Source organism: Oncorhynchus clarkii, chromosome 16 (genome assembly GCF_045791955.1).
Source record: "Oncorhynchus clarkii lewisi isolate Uvic-CL-2024 chromosome 16, UVic_Ocla_1.0, whole genome shotgun sequence".
Taxonomy (NCBI): domain Eukaryota; kingdom Metazoa; phylum Chordata; class Actinopteri; order Salmoniformes; family Salmonidae; genus Oncorhynchus; species Oncorhynchus clarkii.
In genome coordinates this window covers 19,657,330-19,677,303 of record NC_092162.1, presented here as the reverse complement: position 1 = coordinate 19,677,303, position 19,974 = coordinate 19,657,330, and the positions used below count along the sequence as shown (strand labels likewise).

At 41.6% G+C, this 19,974-nt stretch overlaps 1 protein-coding gene across 2 annotated transcripts; it reads right to left on the bottom strand.

The window, feature by feature from the left end:
* Nucleotides 1–449: 449 nt before the first annotated feature.
* On the bottom strand, nt 450–19,776 carry LOC139368134 (protein kinase C and casein kinase substrate in neurons protein 1-like). 2 transcript variants are annotated; one of them, XM_071106719.1, is made up of 11 exons: nt 19,368–19,587; nt 19,077–19,265; nt 16,132–16,200; nt 15,783–15,939; nt 14,569–14,804; nt 13,762–13,917; nt 7,083–7,258; nt 4,784–4,904; nt 4,532–4,599; nt 1,287–1,366; nt 450–1,149 (listed from the first exon to the last, which is right to left on the bottom strand). In XM_071106719.1, the coding sequence occupies exons 3-11, from the start codon at nt 16,186–16,188 to the stop codon at nt 1,034–1,036; spliced, it is 1,167 nt and encodes a 388-aa protein (XP_070962820.1). In that variant the 5' UTR covers nt 16,189–16,200; nt 19,077–19,265; nt 19,368–19,587; the 3' UTR covers nt 450–1,033. The 2 variants fall into 2 exon arrangements, with proteins under 2 accessions (XP_070962820.1, XP_070962821.1); XM_071106720.1 differs by lacking the exon at nt 19,077–19,265 and having other exon boundaries at nt 19,368–19,776.
* Between the last annotated feature and the right edge of the window lie 198 nt (nt 19,777–19,974).

Genomic DNA, 19,974 nt, shown 5'->3' with positions numbered 1-19,974 from the left:
GGCTTCGGGACAAGTCTCTGAAGACCTGAAAATAGCTATGCAGCAACATAGCCCCATCCAACCTGACAGAGCTTGAGAGGATCTGCAGAGAAGAATGGGAGAAACTCCCCAAATACAGCTTGTAGCGTCATACCCAAGAAGACTCGAGGCTGTAATCACTGCCAAAGGTTCTTCAACAAAGTACTGAGTAAAAGCTCTGAATACTTATGGAAATGTCTTATTTCATTTTTTGTTGTTGGTGTTGCTAAAATAAAAAATAAAACAGTTTTTGCTTTGTCATTATGGGTTATTGTGTGGAGTTTGATGAGGAAAAACAATATGTTTGATCAATTTTAGAATAAGGCTGTATCGTAACAAAATGTAGAAAAAGTCAAGGGTTCTGAATACATTCCGAATGCACTGTATAGCAACACTTTGGTGTCAGTATAAAAAAGACACAAACGTTGAGCTTAGTAAAGAATTAGGACTTTTATTTTTCTAATACAACCCAATGCCAGTTGTAGAACTTAATTTACTAAGAATGATCTATGTCCTTCAATCATCTATAATATGCATTATCATACAGCTTTCAGATTTTAATATCGGCAAACACAAATCACTGTAAACCTGTGGTCTTTCCTGGTCGAGGGTAAATACTAATACTGCTAATTAAATCATTTTAAAGTAGTGACAGAGGCAGCCAAATAAGTCCCTGCCCACAACCACCTGCAAAAGTAGAAATAGCGTATGAAAGAAGTTAATTTATATTGAGCTCAAACCATTTAGGTTAGATTGTAAAATAATTAAGGGAATTGCATGTCTCTCTTTAATAAGGTATTGGTAACATTACACATTTCAGCTTGATGATTATAACATTGTGAGCGTCAACCTTTTATGTTAATTACTTTTTCCCCCTTCTAATTTCAGAGTCAAGTCAAAATTCTAATTAATTTTGCAACAAAGTGGATTTTTCCATGAAGACATGCACATTTCATAAAAAAAAAAAAAAGTTGCTGACATAATGCTTGAGAGTTTTGAGAGTGGTAGCATGACATCACTGCACAACAACTTCCACATAATTGGCAGGGTAGAAGCCGTCCTTCCCTCCGTCCAGCATCCCCTTGCACCAACCCTGGTCGTCTTCCTCCTCGACCTTCAGGAACACCTCACCTGGAATAATACAGGTATGGAAACAGACATGATTCTGGATGACACACTTGAGATATTGGACTGGCAAAAGGAACTGTAGTCTTTCAATGTTTTCGACAAAATGCTGAATTGAACTGTGTTTTAAACGGTCATGTCACCTGCTTTAAAGGACAGCTCGTCACTTTCCTCTCCCACATAATTATACAGAGCTCGCACCTTCACTCCTCCAATCATCACACTAGAGGATGGAGGAATGATAGAATGAATAAGGGAATTCATCTGGAAATGTATTACCATAAAACTTCAATTAATTGCCCAGGCATTTATTTTCTTAAATCAATAAACACAATAAGCTCTTATTAGAACCAAGGCGTCTGTTTGAGCTACAGTGCCTTGCGAAAGTATTCGGCCCCCTTGAACTTTGCGACCTTTTGCCACATTTCAGGCTTCAAACATAAAGATATAAAACTGTATTTTTTTGTGAAGAATCAACAACAAGTGGGACACAATCATGAAGTGGAACGACATTTATTGGATATTTCAAACTTTTTTAACAAATCAAAAACTGAAAAATTGGGCGTGCAAAATTATTCAGCCCCCTTAAGTTAATACTTTGTAGCGCCACCTTTTGCTGCGATTACAGCTGTAAGTCGCTTGGGGTATGTCTCTATCAGTTTTGCACATCGAGAGACTGAAATTTGTTCCCATTCCTCCTTGCAAAACAGCTCGAGCTCAGTGAGGTTGGATGGAGAGCATTTGTGAACAGCAGTTTTCAGTTCTTTCCACAGATTCTCGATTGGATTCAGGTCTGGACTTTGACTTGGCCATTCTAACACCTGGATATGTTTATTTTTGAACCATTCCATTGTAGATTTTGCTTTATGTTTTGGATCATTGTCTTGTTGGAAGACAAATCTCCGTCCCAGTCTCAGGTCTTTTGCAGACTCCATCAGGTTCTTCCAGAATGGTCCTGTATTTGGCTTCATCCATCTTCCCATCAATTTTAACCATCTTCCCTGTCCCTGCTGAAGAAAAGCAGGCCCAAACCATGATGCTGCCACCACCATGTTTGACAGTGGGGATGGTGTGTTCAGGGTGATGAGCTGTGTTGCTTTTACGCCAAACATAACGTTTTGCATTGTTGCCAAAAAGTTCAATTTTGGTTTCATCTGACCAGAGCACCTTCTTCCACATGTTTGGTGTGTCTCCCAGGTGGCTTGTGGCAAACTTTAAACAACACTTTTTATGGATATCTTTAAGAAATGGCTTTCTTGCCACTCTTCCATAAAGGCCAGATTTGTGCAATATACGACTGATTGTTGTCCTATGGACAGAGTCTCCCACCTCAGCTGTAGATCTCTGCAGTTCATCCAGAGTGATAATGGGCCTCTTGGCTGCATCTCTGATCAGTCTTCTCCTTGTATGAGCTGAAAGTTTAGAGGGACGGCCAGGTCTTGGTATATTTGCAGTGGTCTGATACTCCTTCCATTTCAATATTATCGCTTGCACAGTGCTCCTTGGGATGTTTAAAGCTTGGGAAATCGTTTTTTATCCAAATCCGGCTTTAAACTTCTTCACAACAGTATCTCGGACCTGCCTGGTGTGTTCCTTGTTCTTCACGATGCTCTCTGCGCTTTTAACGGACCTCTGAGACTATCACAGTGCAGGTGTATTTATACGGAGACTTGATTACACACAGGTGGATTGTATTTATCATCATTAGTCATTTAGGTCAACATTGGATCGTTCAGAGATCCTCACTGAACTTCTGGAGAGAGTTTGCTGCACTGAAAGTAAAGGGGTTGAATAATTTTGCACGCCCAATTTTTCAGTTTTTGATTTGTTAAAAAAGTTTGAAATATCCAATAAATGTCGTTCCACTTCATGATTGTGTCCCACTTGTTGTTGATTCTTCACAAAAAAATACAGTTTTATGTCTTTATGTTTGAAGCCTGAAATGTGGCAAAAGGTCGCAAAGTTCAAGGGGGCCGAATACTTTCGCAAGGCACTGTAGGCGTCTATTTTGCAGTGGTGTCAAGTAAGCAAGTAAAAATACCTTAAAGTACTACTTAAGTTTTTTTTTTTGGGGGGGGGGGTATCTGTACTTTACTATTCATATCTATTTTTTTTTTTACTTTACCTTCACTACATTCTTAAAGAAAATCCTGTACTTTTTACTCCATGCATTTTCCCTGAATACTTAGCAGGACAGGAAAATTGTCTAATTTACGCGCTTATGAAGAGAACATCCTTGGTCATCCCTACTGCCTCTCATCTGGCAGACTTACTAAACACAAATACTTCATTTGTAAATGATGTCTGAGTGTTGTCGTGTGCCCCTGGCTATCCGTAAATATAAAAAACAAGAAGATTGTGCCATCTGGGTTTAATAATGTAAGGAATTTGAAATTATTTACACTTTAGCTTTTATTTTTTATACTTAAGTATCAAAATTATATGTAATTGCTAAAATATACTTAAGTATTTTTATAACCATATATTTGTAGACTTCTACTGAAAAAAGTACCCAAATGTCATACTTGAGTAAAAGTAAAGATACCTTAATAGAAGATTACTCAAGTAAAAGTGAAAGTCACCCAGTAAAATAGTACTTGAGTCTAAAAGTATTTGGTTTTAATTATACTTAAGTATCAAAAGTAAATGTAATTATTAAAACATACTTTTAAGTATTAAAATAAAAATATTAATAATTTCAAATTCTTTATATTAAGAAAACCAGATGGCACTATTCTTGTTTTTTATTTATTTACTCATAGCCAGGAGCACACTCCAACACTCAGACATCATTTACAAATTATGCATTTGTGTTTAGTGAGTCCGCCAGATCAGGGGCAATAGGGGTGACCAGGGATGTTCTCTGGATAAGTGAGTGAATTGGACCATTTCTTGTCCTGCTAAGCAATCAAAATGTAACAAGTACTTTTGGGTGTCAGGGAAAATTTATGGATTAAAGAGTACATTATATTCTTTAGGATTGTAGTGAAGTAAAAGTTGTCAAAAAGATAAATAGTAAGGTAAAGTACAGATACCCCCCAAAAACGACTTAATTAGTACTTTAAAGTATTTTTACTTAAGTACTTTACACCACTCGCTAGAAGTTCTGTTAGCAGCCAATGGCTAGCAGTTTCTTACTGGGGATGAAAAGGGATGCTTGCCATTACATTTTCTAGTCATTACTGAATTATTTTATGTAATAAATCAAACATGAAACCTTGTAAACAATTCATGGTAATTCACGGTAACTTTGTAAACAATTCATTTAGACCCAGCGTTTGTTGAAATGTATTTGAGACTCAATGTTTAATTGACATTTTACAGTAATCAATTGTAGTGGACATGGTAATATGTTGGATACAAATACACACACACACACACAGCTTACGGTTTATCCTTCTGCCCTTTCTTGTCTCTCTTTTTATTTTTCGGCTTCTTTACAGGTGGGATCCATTCCTGATGATACAGATAAGCGTTAGTTCTTCCTTCTCATTAAACTCTCTCCATATCATTTGATTTCACACAACACATGGTCTGTATACGGTAGTAATCAGAGCTCTCTCTATATATGGCTGGTGGGAATACGCCTATCAACACTAGCAAAGGTCAAAGGTCAACATAATGAGTGACAGTTGTATACCTCAATCGTTGGCCAGTCAGTGGGCATGCCTGGGCCGTGGTTGTTCTTCCACCACCTCAGATCGTCCGCCTCACTGATGGACGTGAGAGTGTGGTGGAGCTCACTGTACACGGTCTTCACACTGACAGACAGAGACAGACAGAATGGGAGAGGATATTAATAAACTGTACACATAGATCATCACAGACCTTTCACAAACACACACACACGACTCTATGCACACTCACACTGACACTCCAACACACACCCACAAACTCACACACTTCATTTGCTCACACACACACACACACAACACGCACACACATTCATGCTGACTCTGTACACACGCAAGCACACACACTCACATACAATCATTATATATACGCTGCTGCTACTCTGTTTATCATATACAGTGGGGAGAACAAGTATTTGATACACTGACGATTTTGCAGGTTTTCCTACTTACAAAGCATGTAGAGGTCTGTAATTTATATCATAGGTACACTTCAACTGTGAGAGACGGATTCATAAACAAAAATTATGAAAATCACATTGTATGATTTTTAGTAATTCATTTGAATTTTATTGCATGACATAAGTATTTGATACATCAGAAAAGCAGAACTTAATATTTGGTATAGAAACCTTTGTTTGCAATGACAGAGATCATACGTTTCCTGTAGTTCTTGACCAGGTTTGCACACACTGCAGCAGGGATTTTGGCCCACTTCTCCATACAGACCTTCTTCAGGTTTCGGGGCTGTCGCTGGGCAACACGGACTTTCAGTTCCCTCCAAAGATTTTCTATTGGGTTCAGGTCTGGAGACTGGCTAGGCCACTCCAGGACCTTGAGATGCTTGTTACGGAGCCACTCCTTAGTTGCCCTGGCTGTGTGTTTCGGGTCGTTGTCATGCTGGAAGACCCAGCCACAACCCATCTTCAATGCTCTTACTGAGGGAAGGAGGTTGTTGGCCAAGATCTCGCGATACACGGCCCCATCCATCCTCCCCTCAATACGGTGCAGTTGTCCTGTCCCCTTTGCAGAAAAGCATCCCCAAAGAAGGATATTTCCACCTCCATGCTTCACGGTTGGGATTGTGTTCTTGGGGTTGTACTCATCCTTCTTCTTCCTCCAAACACGGCGAGTGGAGTTTAGACCAAAAAGCTATATTTCTGTCTCATCAGACCACATGACCTTCTCCCATTCCTCCTCTGGCTCATCCAGATGGTCATTGGCAAACTTCAGACGGGCCTGGACATGCGCTGGCTTGAGCAGGGGGACCTTGCGTGCTCTGCAGGATATTAATCCATGACGGCGTAGTGTGTTACTAATGTTTTTTTTGAGACTGTGGTCCCAGCTCTCTTCAGGTCATTGACCAGGTCCTGCCGTGTAGTTCTGGGCTGATCCCTCACCAGCCATATATAGAGAGAGCTCTGATCATTGATGCCCCACGAGGTGAGATCTTGCATGGAGCCCCAGACCGAGGGTGATTGACCATCATCTTGAACATCTTCCATTTTCTAATAATTGCGCCAACTGTTGTTGCCTTCTCACCAAGCTGCTTGCCTATTGTCCTGTAGCCCATCCCAGCCTTGTGCAGGTCTACAATTTTATCCCTGATGTCCTTACACAGCTCTCTGGTCTTGGCCATTGTGGAGAGGTTGGAGTCTGTTTGATTGAGTGTGTGGACAGGTGTCCATTATACAGGTAACGAGTTCAAACAGGTGCAGTTATTACAGGTAATGAGTGGAGAACAGGAGGGCTTCTTAAAGAAAAACTAACAGGTCTGTAAGAGCCGGAATTCTTACTGGTTGGTAGGTGATCAAATACTTATGTCATGCAATAAAATGTTAATTAATTATACAATATGATTTTCTGGATTTTTGTTTTAGATTCCGTCTCTCACAGTTGAAATGTACCTGTGATAAAAATGACAGACCTCTACATGCTTTGTAAGTAGAAAAACCTGCAAAATCGGCAGTGTATCAAATACTTGTTCTCCCAACTGTATATCCTGATGCATAGTCACCTTACCCCTATGCATATCAACCCCTACCACTCCAGTGTCCCTGAACATTGTAAATATGGTATTGGTACTGACTCTGAAACTGACTCTGTATATAGGTTACTTACTTTCTTGTGTTTTTTTTAACTAATACTTTTTTAATAGTACTACTGATATCGATTACTGCATTGCTGGGAAAGAGCTTGCAAGAAAAGCATTTCACTGTACTGTATGTGACAATAAAACTTGAAACACACATGCACACACGCACCCACATGAGTGAGGAGAGAGAGAGAAGGAGGAGGCTCCTCTACCTTTCATTGTTGGTGATGTCCAGGTGTCTGTGGATGGACAGGAAAGCCTGTTTGAGGAAGCTGATCCTCTTCCTCTCCTCCTCCTGCGATTGGTCAAAAATGGCCTCCATCTCCTCCATGTAGCGAGGCGCGTAGGACGTTACATCCTCCAACACCTTCTCATATTTCTCGCGGACCTGTCACAACATCAGAGTAGTGATGTCATACCATCAAAACACATCTTGCCGATAAAGACTGTGTAAGCTTGCCACCAAAGACTGTGTCCCAGTCTGCTGTTCCCACATGCTTCAAGAGGGCCACCATTGTTCCTGTTCCCAAGAAAGCTAAGGTAACTGAGCTAAACGACTACCGCCCGGTAGTACTCACTTCTGTCATCATGAAGTGATTTGAGAGACTAGTCAACAAACATATCACCTCCACCCTACCTGACACCCTAGACCCCACCCCAATTTCCTTACCGCCCCAATAGGTCCACAGATGATGCAATCGCAACCACACTGCACACTGCCCTAACCCATCTGGACAAGAGGAATACCTATGTGAGAATGCTATTCATCAACTACAGCTCAGCATTTAACACCATAGTACCCTCCAAACCCGTCATCAAGCTCGAGACCCTGGGTCTCGACCCCGCCCTGTGCAACTGGGTACTGGACTTCCTGACGGGCCGCCCCCAGGTGGTGAGGGTAGGTAACAACATTTCCACCCCGCTGATCCTCAACACTGGGGCCCCACAAGGGTGCGTTCTGAGCCCTCTCCTGTACTCCCTGTTCACCCACGACTGCGTGGCCATGCACGCCTACAACTCAATCATCAAGTTTGCAGACGACACTACAGTAGGCTTGATTACCAACAACGACGAGACGGCCTACAGGGAGGAGGTGAGGGCCCTCGGAGTGTGGTGTCAGGAAAATAACCTCACATTCAACGTCAACAAAACAAAGGAGATGATAGTGGACTTCAGGAAACAGCAGAGGGAGCACCCCCTATCCACATCGAAGGGACAGTAGTGGAGAGGGTAGAAAGTTTTAAGTTCCTCGGTGTACACATCACAGACAAACTGAATTGGTCCACCCACACAGACAGCGTGGTGAAGAAGGCGCAGCAGCGCCTCTTCAACCTCAGGAGGCTGAAGAAATTTGGCTTGTCACCAAAAGCACTCACAAACTTTTACAGATGCACAATCGAGAGCATCCTGTCGGGCTGTATCACCGCCTGGTACGGCAACTGCTCCGCCCACAACCGTAAGGCTCTCCAGAGAGTAGTGAGGTCTGCACAACGCATCACCGGGGCAAACTACCTGCCCTCCAGGACACCTACGCCACCCGATGTCACAGGAAGGCCATAAAGATCATCAAGGACAACAACAACCCGAGCCACTGCCTGTTTACCCCGCTATCATCCAGAAGGCGAGGTCAGTACAGGTGCATCAAAGCAGGGACTGAGAGACTGAAAAACAGCTTCTATCTCTAGCCACTTTAAACAATGCCACTTAATATAATGTTTACATACCCTACATTACTCATCTCATATGTATATACTGTACTCGATACCATCTACTGCATCTTGCCTATGCCGTTCTGTACCATCACTCATTCATATATCATTAATTTATGTACATATTTGTCATCCCTTTACACTTGGTTGTATAAGGTAGCTGTTGTGGAATTGGTAGGTTAGATTACTCGTTGGTTATTACTGCATTGTCGGAACTAGAAAGCACAAGCATTTCGCTACACTCGCATTAACATCTGCTAACCATGTGTATGTGACAAATAAAATGTGATTTGATTTGATTTGTAAGCTTGCCAACAAAGACTGTATAAGCTTGCCAACAAAGACTGTATAAGCTTGCCAACAAAGACTGTATAAGCTTGCCACCAAAGACTGTGTATGCTTGCCAACAAAGACTGTATAAGCTTGTCAACAAAGACTGTATAAGCTTGCCAACAAAGACTCTATAAGCTTGCCAACAAAGACTGTGTAAGCTTGCCACCAAAGACTGTGTAAGCTTGCCACCAAAGACTGTGTAAGCTTGCCAACGAATACTGTAAGCTTGCCAACGAATACTGTAAGCTTGCCAACGAATACTGTAAGCTTGCCAACGAATACTGTAAGCTTGCCACAAACAGTCCCATTGTTTTAACGTAATTTGTCAATGTATTGTGACGTGGAATCTATGTGGAAAATACATTGGATTTGAAAAAAGTAATCGACTGTTGATTTTGAGGGTGACATTTCATCATGGATATCAAATTACAATACAGAAAAACCTTGTATAAAAAGTGTTGAATTTGTACATTTAAAACAGATCTTCAAGGTTATATTCACTATCAGAAGAAAAGAACAACAGGCCGGGCAGATAATTGATCTATCTACAGCTACCCTTTCGTCTCCCATCCAAGGTTTTAACCAAGCCCAGCCCAGCCCTCCAGATCTCCACTTAAAAAACGAAATATACTCAACTGTTGCTATTGAAGTCATTCCAAAGGGTAGGTTTAACAGAGCAATTGAAATGTGACCATACTTTGTCCCTCATCTATCATCAATGCCGCTGTTCAGGCCTATATAGCATTTGCAAAGTCATCAACAGCTATTGTTTCAATTCACCCCAGAATTGAAGTAAAAATAGACAATACAATAGGACTAGGTTTTCAGGCCCTGGTTGATTTCAAATTGAATGATATTTTGTGATGTTGAATTGTGTTTGGATATCAACACAACCAAATATCAGTATTTGAAGGATATAAATCTTCAGTTTGTATCGTGACAGCTGTGCCAATGACTTAGTCTAGCTTTGATTCCAGTTTGTCTACAAATTCATAATTTAATAAATCATTAATACGTTGTTTTCATGTCTCCATCTCAACCAAAAGTTAAAGTAAAAGAATAGTTTAAAGTGCATTTAAAGTTTCATTTGATTTAGTCCTATTCTTTAAATTAGATTTTTGGTTGAGATGGATACATCAATCCGACATATCAATTATTCATTTGTAGACTAACTGGAATTAAAGCCAGACTAAATCAGTGGCATAGATGGAACTAGCCAATCTCCTTCAAAATGCTGATATTTGGTTGCGTTGAAAACCAAACACTCTTCAATATCACTTTCATTATGCAATAAGTAGCTTATTAACTTGTCGACAAGATAACAAATGATATGTTGGATTCACGTCTCCAACTCAACCAAAAATAAAAGTTAAAGAATGGGATTAAGCCAGTGGCTCAGTTGGAACTATCCAGGCTGTCCAGGCTGTAGATACATATCCTTTAAATGTTGCTATTGTCAACCAAGCACAGTTCAATATTACTATGTAATACAATACAGTAAACGTTCAACTTCAACGTCAAACATGGTGGTGGCAACATCATGGTTTAGGCCTGCTTTTCTTCAGCAGGGACAGGGAAGATGGTTAAAATTGATGGGAAGATGGATGGAGCCAAATACAGGACCATTCTGAAAGAAAACCTGATGGAGTCTGCAAAAGACCTGAGACTGGGACGGAGATTTGTCTTCCAACAAGACAATGATCCAAAACATAAAGCAAAATCTACAATGGAATGGTTCAAAAATAATCATATCCAGGTGTTAGAATGGCCAAGTCAAAGTCCAGACCTGAATCCAATCGAGAATCTGTGGAAAGAACTGAAAACTGCTGTTCACAAATGCTCTCCATCCAACCTCACTGAGCTTGAGCTGTTTTGCAAGGAGGAATGGGAAAAAATTTCAGTCTCTCGATGTGCAAAACTGATAGAGACATACCCCAAGTGACTTACAGCTGTAATCGCAGCAAAAGGTGGCGCTACAAAGTACTAACTTAAGGGGGCTGAATAATTTTGCACGCCCAATTTTTCAGTTTTTGATTTGTTAAAAAAGTTTGAAATATCCAATAAATGTCGTTCCACTTCATGATTGTGTCCCACTTGTTGTTGATTCTTCACAAAAAAATACAGTTTTATATCTTTATGTTTGAAGCCTGAAATGTGGCAAAAGGTCGCAAAGTTCAAGGGGGCCGAATACTTTCGCAAGGCACTGTATGCCTTGTAAAAAGTTCATTTGTGGAATTTCTTTCCTTTTTAATGCGTTTGAGCCATTCAGTTGTGTTGTGACAAGGTAGGGGTGGTATTCAGATATCCCTATTTGGTAAAAGACCAAGGCCATATTATGGCAAGAACAGCTCAAATAAGCAAAGAGAAACAACAGTCCATCATTACTTTAAGACATGAAGGTCAGTCAATACGGAACATGTCAGGAATTTTTGAAAGTTTCTCCAAGTGCAGTCGCAAAAACCATCAAGCGCTATGATGAAATTGACTCCTATGAGGACCGCCACAGGAAAGGAATACCCAGAGTTACTTCTGATGCAGACGATAAGTTCATTAGAGTTAACTGCACCTCAGAATGCAGCCCCCCAAAAATGCTTCACAGAGTTCAAGTAACAGACACATCTCAACATCAACTGTTCAGAGGAGACTGCGTGAATCAGGCTTTCATGGTCGAATTGCTGCAAAGAAACCACCACTAAAGGACACCAATAAGAAGAAGAGACTTGCTTGGGCCAAGAAACACGAGCAATGGACATTAGACCGGTGGAAATCTGTCCTTTGGTCTGATGAGTCCAAATTTGAGATTTTTGGTTCCAACCACCATGTCTTTGTAAGATGCAGAGTAGGTGAATGGATTATCTCTGCATGTGTGGTTCCTACTGTGAAGCATGGAGGAGGTGTGATGGTGTGGTGGTGCTTTGCTGGTGACACTGTCAGTGATTTATTTAGAATTCAAGGCACACTTAACCAGCATGACTACCACAGCATTCTGCAGCGATATGCCATCCCATCTGGTTTGGGCTTAGTGGGACTATCGTTTGTTTTTCAACAGGACAATGACCCGACACACCTCCAAGCTGTGTAAAGGCTATTTGACCAAGAAGGAGAGTGATGGAGTGCTGCATCAAATGACCTGGCCTCCACAATCACCCAACCTCAACCCATTTGAGATGGTTTGGGATGAGTTGGACTGCAGAGCGAAGGAAAAGCAGCCAACAAGTGCTCAGCATATGTGGGAACTCCTTCAAGACTGTTGGACAAGCATTCCAGGTGAAGCTGGTTGAGAGAATGCCAAGAGTGTGCAAAGTTGTCAACAAAGATAAAGGGTTAGATTTGTTTAACACTTTTTTGGTTATTATATGATTCCATATGTGCTATTTCATAGTTTTGATGTCTTCACTATTATCTTGCAATGTAGAAAATAGAAAAATTAAGAAATACTGAGTAGGTGTGTCCAAACGTTTGACTGGTACTGTATATGAATGGGCCTTTCTGGTTTAGCCAGTGTCCCTATATACTGTACACTACATGAAATAAAGTTTAAAAAACCTGCTCGTTGAATATCTCATTCCAAAATCACGGGCATTAACATGGACTTGGTCCCCCCTTTGCTGAAATAACAGTCTCCACTCTTCTGGGAAGGCTTTGAACTAAATGTTGGGCGATTAGGCTTGGCTCACAGTCAGCGTCCCAATTCATCCCAAAGGTGTTTGATGAGGTTGAGGTCAGGGCTCTGTGCAGGCAAGTCAAGTTCTACCACACCGATCTCGACAAACAATTTCTTTATGGACATCGCTTTGTGGACTGGGGCGTTGTCATTCCGAAAACAAGAAAGGGCCTTCCCCAAACTCTTGCCACAAAGTTGGAAGCACAGAATCGTCTAGAATGTCATTGTATGCTGTGCTGTTAAGATTTATCTTCCCTGGAACTAAGGGGCCTAGCCCGAACTATGAAAAACAGCCCCAGGCCATTATACCTCCTCCATCAAACTTTACAGTTGGCACTATGCATTGGGGCAGGTAGCTGGTGGATGGATGATAGATGGTGAAGTGTGATTCATCACTCCAGAGAATGCGTTTCCTCTGCTCCAGAGTCCAATGGCGGCGAGCTTTACACCAATCCAGTCAACGCTTGGCATTGTGATCTTAGACTTGTGTGTGGCTGGTCAGCCATGCAAACCCATTTCATGAAGCTCCCGAAGAACGGTTATTTTACGCGCTAATCGCTTCAGCTCTCAGCAGTCCCGTTCTGTGAGCTTGTGTGGCCTTAACACTTCGCAGCTGAGCCGTTGTTGCTCCTAGATGTTTCCACTTCACAATAACAGCACTTACAGTTAACCGGGTCAGCTCTAGCAGGGCAGAAATTTGACAAACTGACTTGTTGGATAGGTGCTATTCTATGACGGTGCCATGTTGAAAGTCACTGAGCTCTTCAGTACCAGCCATTCTACTGCCAATGTTTGTCTATGGAGATTGCATGGCTGTGTGCTGTATTTTATACACCTGTCAGTAATGGGTGTGTCTGAAATAGCCAAATCCACTCATTTGAAGGGGTGTCCACATACTTTTGTATATATAGTGTAAGTTAGAATAATTTACTACTGCATAAACAAAGACGGTGCCTAACAATAACATGGAAGGTGGTTACTATGGTGGTTACAATAACACATTTTTGCCCCTGCCATAAAAGGAAACTGTATGTGGGAAAAATTCCGCAAAACAGTCTACCAGATGGGGGCATGGGCTAGGAAAGTGCAACATTTCCATATCTGGCTAGTTGAGCATCCCACACTCTCAGATGAATGAATATAAATTTAGCAGTTGTGAGTTAGTAGCCTTTCAGTTTTTCTCACTTTGTCTTTCTCCTCACTGGCCTTCTCTCGAGCGTCTTGGATCTTTTTCAGTTTCTCAGGACTCAGCACTGTGTTCTCCTTGGCCTGCGTCTCTCTTTCTATGGCTATCTGTTCCTTATGGCAAGCCTTATGGTATGCACCACGGGCTTTCTCCAGCTACGACATACGGGTAAAAAGATGCAAAACAAAGTTAAAACATTGTCTCCATGAACATGCCACTCACGACTCATCAGATCCGGGTTCAAATACTACTTTAATCCTTTCAAATACTTTGAGTGTTTGCTTCAGACTGCCTTGGAGTGCCACGTCCTGGGTGGGGTTTGCAGATTTGGGACTTTTTAATTGGTTTCAATGCAAAAGACTTATCAATCAAGCACAGCTAAAGTATTTAATTTAAAATATATATATGTATTTGAACCCAGTTCTACTACTCATGTCCTACTACTCATAGGCTAAAATAACACCTCCCTTGGGAGTAATTCAATCACTATAATAGGGTGTGCCGCATACAGTAGGATACATAAAATATATTTTGAGGGTTCAGGAATTTATCACCTAGCTTCTAATCTTACCAGCAACAGTTAAGCCTTGCATGCTACTAGCCTTGGAGATGTAAATGTAATGGTGTCCAAACTTAGACTACAGCAAAACTAAACTACTGTAGAGAAACAGTTAGGCATAAAGTTGACTTCCTTGTAATCAAGCAATAGGGATGTGAAGTACAATCCCCCCCAACGCACACAAATGCGGGCCCATTTGGTCAGTTCATGAAGATGTAATGTACACCTAACATATGGGTTTTGTAACCTTTCCCAGCCTCTTGGCCCAGGGTTTCTGAGCACGTGCAAACCCTGTCTCGTTTTCGTAGGTCTCACGGAATCCACAGAATATCTTCTTAGGGAAGGTATCCTTCTGCCAGCTCTTTACTCTGTCCCCCTCCTCTGTAACGAGGGACTGGGAGATAGAGGAATGGAGAATGGATAGACGCTCAGCGGAGGAGAAGAAACACTGCCACGCCCTCATGAGGGAGCCATAGAGCGGCCCTAGGGTGATAGAGAAGAGAAAGGGAAAGATAAAAAGAGACATAAGACTTTTAACTGATTAGGGATTGAAAACTAATTAGATTGATGCAACCTGGACTCAGGGGTAAACGTAACATAGTAAACGAACACGAGGAGACACTCAATTTACTGTGATATGTTACGTTTGGTATGGTATGCATTCATTTGTGGATGTCCATCAACCATTTCTTATGATATGTTACGCATTACAATTACAATGTGTTACAAATTGCAATTTGTACAATATGTCATGAATTTGCTATACGTATGATATGTTATGAATTCAAATTTGTTGTGACTAACATTAACTAGGTTGCTAGGTCGCTAACGGTAATGTTAGCTAGGTTAGGGGTAAGGTTAATGTTAGGTTTAGGAGTTAGGTTAAAGGGTTAAGGTTAGGGTTAGGGTTAGCTAGCATGCTAAGTAGATGCAAAGTAGCTAAAAAGTAATAAGGAGTTGCAAAGTTGCTATTTATCTAAAATGCAAAAGTTGTTTGTGATAAGATTCGAACACAACCTTTAGATTGCTAGACGTTTGCGTTAGGAGTTACTGTAGGTTAAGGTTAGCATTAGGGGAAGGGTTAGCTAACATGCTAAGCAGTTGCAAAGTAGCTAAAAAGTAGTAAGTAGTTGCAAAGTTGCTAATTATCTAAAATGCAAAAGTTGTCTGTGATGAAATTCGAACACGCATCCTTTGGGTTGCTAGACATTTGTGTTATTTTGTAAACTTCTGTCTTATGTATCCATACCAAACGTACCATACTGTATCATACTAATTTGAGTGTCCCGGATTTCCGTTTAATATGTTACGTCTAGTCTATGAGAACAGCCTGATTGATAATACAAAGACCAGGTAGGAGGATTTGGCATAGTGTATTTGTTCATCATTTTGACAGTTTATAATAAGTGCTATAGTATAGAAGTCCAGTCCTGAAGTTCTCCTTGGTTCTCCTTCACTTACGGGCGTCTACTATGGCCTTCCACTTGCTGCCCCACTCACTGAGCTGCTGGGCGTACTGCTTCTCTACGTTGGCCCTCTCATTGAAACAGGCCATGATATCTTTACATGCATGGAAGGACTGGTCAGTGCGTCGGACGGTTCGCTCATAGTTCCCTGGCTGGGGAGGAAGAGGGGGAGAGAGGGATGGCGGAGAGAAGAGTTGATCAGGATCAGGAGGAACTGCAGAAAGAGGTATTGCTATATAATCAACTCTCCTATTATAAGAACACATAGAAAATCAGTTATCGGTAGCCATGAACTGTTGTAAAAAGGTTCATGTTTATATTCATATCTGTAACTTCCTCCTCACCATCCAGAAGCTCTGCATCCTGGAGTCCTCGTGGGGTTCTCTAGGGAGCGTCGACATTTTTGGGTATGTCTTTGATGAGCAGAGGAAAAGATCATAAACAACCTTCAGTACTTTCACAGGGATTTCATCATTATGTGAAGTACTGTGCCGTGTTACAACTCCAACTAAGTGGGTTAACCCTATTGGCGCGATGTGTAGGGTGTTTGCCTTTCATACCATCAACCCGGGTTTGCATCCCTGGACCGTAGTTCTATACATTGTTGTCAGAAGTGGGATGGTGGCCGTGGGCAGTGGTGTAAAGGGACTTTAAAGTACTACTGAAGTAATTTTTTCGGCGTCTGTACTTTATCTTATTATTTATATTTGGACAACTTTTACTCTTACTTCACTACATTCCTAAAGAAAATAATGTACTTTTTACTCCATACATTTTCCCTGACACCCAAAAGTACTCGTTACATTTTGACAGGAAAATAGTGAAATTCACGCACTTATCAAGAGAACACCCCTGGTCATCCCTACTGCCTCTGATCTGGCGGACTACCTAAACATAAATACTTAATTTGTAAATTAATGTCCAGTGTGCCCCTGGCTATCTGTAAATAAAAAATATATATATACAAATTGTGCCGTCTGGTTTGCATAATATATGGAATTTGAAATGATTAATACTTTTACTTTGATACTTCAACATATTTTAGCAAGTCCATTTACTTTTTATGCTTAAGTATATTTAAAACCAAATGCTTTTAGACTTTTACTCAAGTAGTGTTTTACTGGGTGACTTTCACATTCACTTGAGACATTTTCTATTAAGGTATCTGTCACGTTCTGACCTTAGTTCTGTTATTATATCTTTGTTTTAGTATGGTCAGGGCGTGAGTTGGGTGGGTTGTCTATGTTCGTTTTTCTATAATTTGGGATTTCTGTGTTCGGCCTTGTATGGTTCTCAATCAGAGGCAGCTGTCAATCATTGTCCCTGATTGAGAATCATACTTAGCCTGGTACGTAGCCTAGGCCTCATACGTAGCCTGGTTTCACTTTTGAGTTGTGGGTGTTTCTTTTTCCATGTTAGTGTCTGTGCCACACGGGACTGTTTCGGTTTGGTTTACTTCACGTTTATTGTTTTGTTCAGTGTTCGTTATTCATTCAAAAACATGAACACTTACCACGCTGCGTTTTGGTCCTCCAATCCTTCATACTACTCCTCTTCGTCAGAAGAAACGAAAACCCTTACAGTATCTTTACTTTTACTCAAGTATGACAACTTGGGTACTTTTTACACCACTAGCCGTGGGGCCATCGGAAGGCACGGCCCGGGACATGAGGGGGCTGAGCAGTCGAAGCACGGGGATTTGCCTCCCTGTTAGGAAGGGGCAGTGCAGCTAAATAAGCCACATTACAATTCTTACCAAATGGGTTATACCTATTGGCTCGATGCGTAGGGTGTTTACCTTTTATGCCAGCAACCCGTGTTCGCTTCCCTGCCCCGCCATTCACTACAATATCAACAGATATACATGTATCTTTTAAATATAAGCATTTGGCTCTTGAATCTGAAATGTACATGCCAGTGATCAAACTTAATGGCTCGATGACATAATTAGTACAGAATCTACTCAAATTAAATATGAAATACGATGTGATTTGGAATATACAGAATCTCATTGAAATCGATAATGCAACAAACAGCTACAAACAGCTCCTACACTGAGCCTTCGGAAGTGGAACCAGCTGCAACATTATTTCTACATTACATTGCTTACATCTATGATATACTAGCTGAACCAGAGGAGGCTGGTGGGGAGAGCTATAGGAGGACAGGCTCATTGTAATGGCTGGGATGGCATAAATGGAATGGTATCAAACACATCAAATGCGTAGAAACCACGTTTGACTCCGTTCCATGAATTCCATTCCAGCCTTTACAATGAGCCCATCCTTCTATTAGTGCCTCGCGTCAGCCTCCTCTGCTCTGAACCCATCGTGAGTAAGGGGAGTGTCATTCCGAGACTGGAATTTATAGACTGGAATCTAACAGCAGGAATAGAACACCCGCTCCGACATTCTTCCTGCTGCTATCCCAAAATAAACAGGGAGGGAAAGGTCATATTTCCCTGGCTCTGACTAACGGCCTCCCTCACTATTAGCCGAGCCATCTTCTACTCTCACACGTCCCTTCCACGCTCATGGAAAACATGACAACAAAGTGCGAGGGGAGAGAGTTTGGGTTTAGCAAATCAGATAATATGCCTACTGTAGTTCTAAGCCAAAGCTTTGTTTGAACTAATGAACACAGCTTTGTGATATCCCAACTGAGGGACAAGATATGAGGCTGTGTCAGTATAGGAGGTACTTTAAACAGTACAAGATCAAATCAGATTCGTGCACAAACACACAAGCACTCAGACACTTACAGGCTTATTTATCTCCCTAACACGTTGGCACTTTGTTGGCTGAGTGATAATTTACTCTGTGTGAAACTGACTAACCGCACCTCATCACAAGACTAACGCAGAGGGAAGAGAAGAACCAAGGTTTTGTCTCCGAAACGTTCTCCCCCTTGCTGCTGTGCTTATCTACCATCTCCCTCCCTCAGCTGGTCTTCTATGCCATGATATAACAGTACAGAAGGCCTACTGTCGATAAATGTCACAGGATTGTTGTTCGGTTTCAAATATGGTCCCACTATAGCGACTTTGTTGTATTACATATCTGTCTCTACCCATCTCTTCCTCAGCATGCCGATGTAAGATGGGTAGGGGACTGGGGTGTTTCAGTATCAATTGGCTAGTTTGTCTTGGCTCAGTTTCACAACACTGAACGGTATCATAGACTATAATTCAAATAAAAATACATTCAAGTTGCATTCAATCATTACAAGGATCAAGTCCTCATTCAAACGTGACAAAATAAAACCATGCCGGGGAGAATCCATCACTTACATGTCTCCCTCTGAATCACCAGTGACTACTCAAGTGGCCACTTGCTAGTTCTAGGGCCGTTCCGACTTTTCTCTCCGTCTCTCTTTTCTCTCCGAATGCCTCTCCCACCACACATGTTCCTCACTCCTCACTCACTGACCCAATTTTCCCTGGCACTTAAAGTTACACACACCAGTGTGATCTGAAAGACTGAGTCACCAAGGCAGATCCAACGAAAGTAAGACAGAGACAGTGAATTTGCATGAAAATCACACAACGATTGATGGGCAAGTGGAAAAAGAAGGTTCTCACCTTTCTCTCCTCTTCTGTTAGCAGGGCTGTTCCATCCTAATGCTCATTCCACCGTTGGTCAAATTTCTCCTTTCTGCTGTTGCTATCCAAGTCTCCCCATCCCTCCTTTACTCTCCTCGTGGTTTCCTTAATACTCCGTGTGTAAGATGATTCGTTTCGCCTACCCCTTCTTGCTCGCTCACTATTTCCCTCTCTCTCTCCACAACTCTTACAACTCTTATGTCTATTACAAAAACAGCTGGAAGAGACTTCATCCTCCTCCTCCTCCTCTCCTTCCCTCCCTCCCTTACTCTCATTCCCTCACCTCTCTCAATATGGTGCTAATGAATTGTAGAAGTTCATTTTGACCCTCTACTGGTCACAGCGTTGTGTCAATGTGGCACTGCGTCATGGGAGCTTATTAGTGTGTGAGTGAGGGGTGGCCCCCGCGAACTGTCGCCTTCACCCTGTGCACTTTTGCAACACTCCATTCTCTGTTGAGACTTGGGATTTGTCTGTTTGGAGAGACTAGGCCGCCCTGCTCTCGGGCCACATAGTGCACACGCTGCCACACTACTTGGGTGCAAAGTGGGAGTGGGAGTTTCCCTGATGCAGTGGGTCCTTGCAA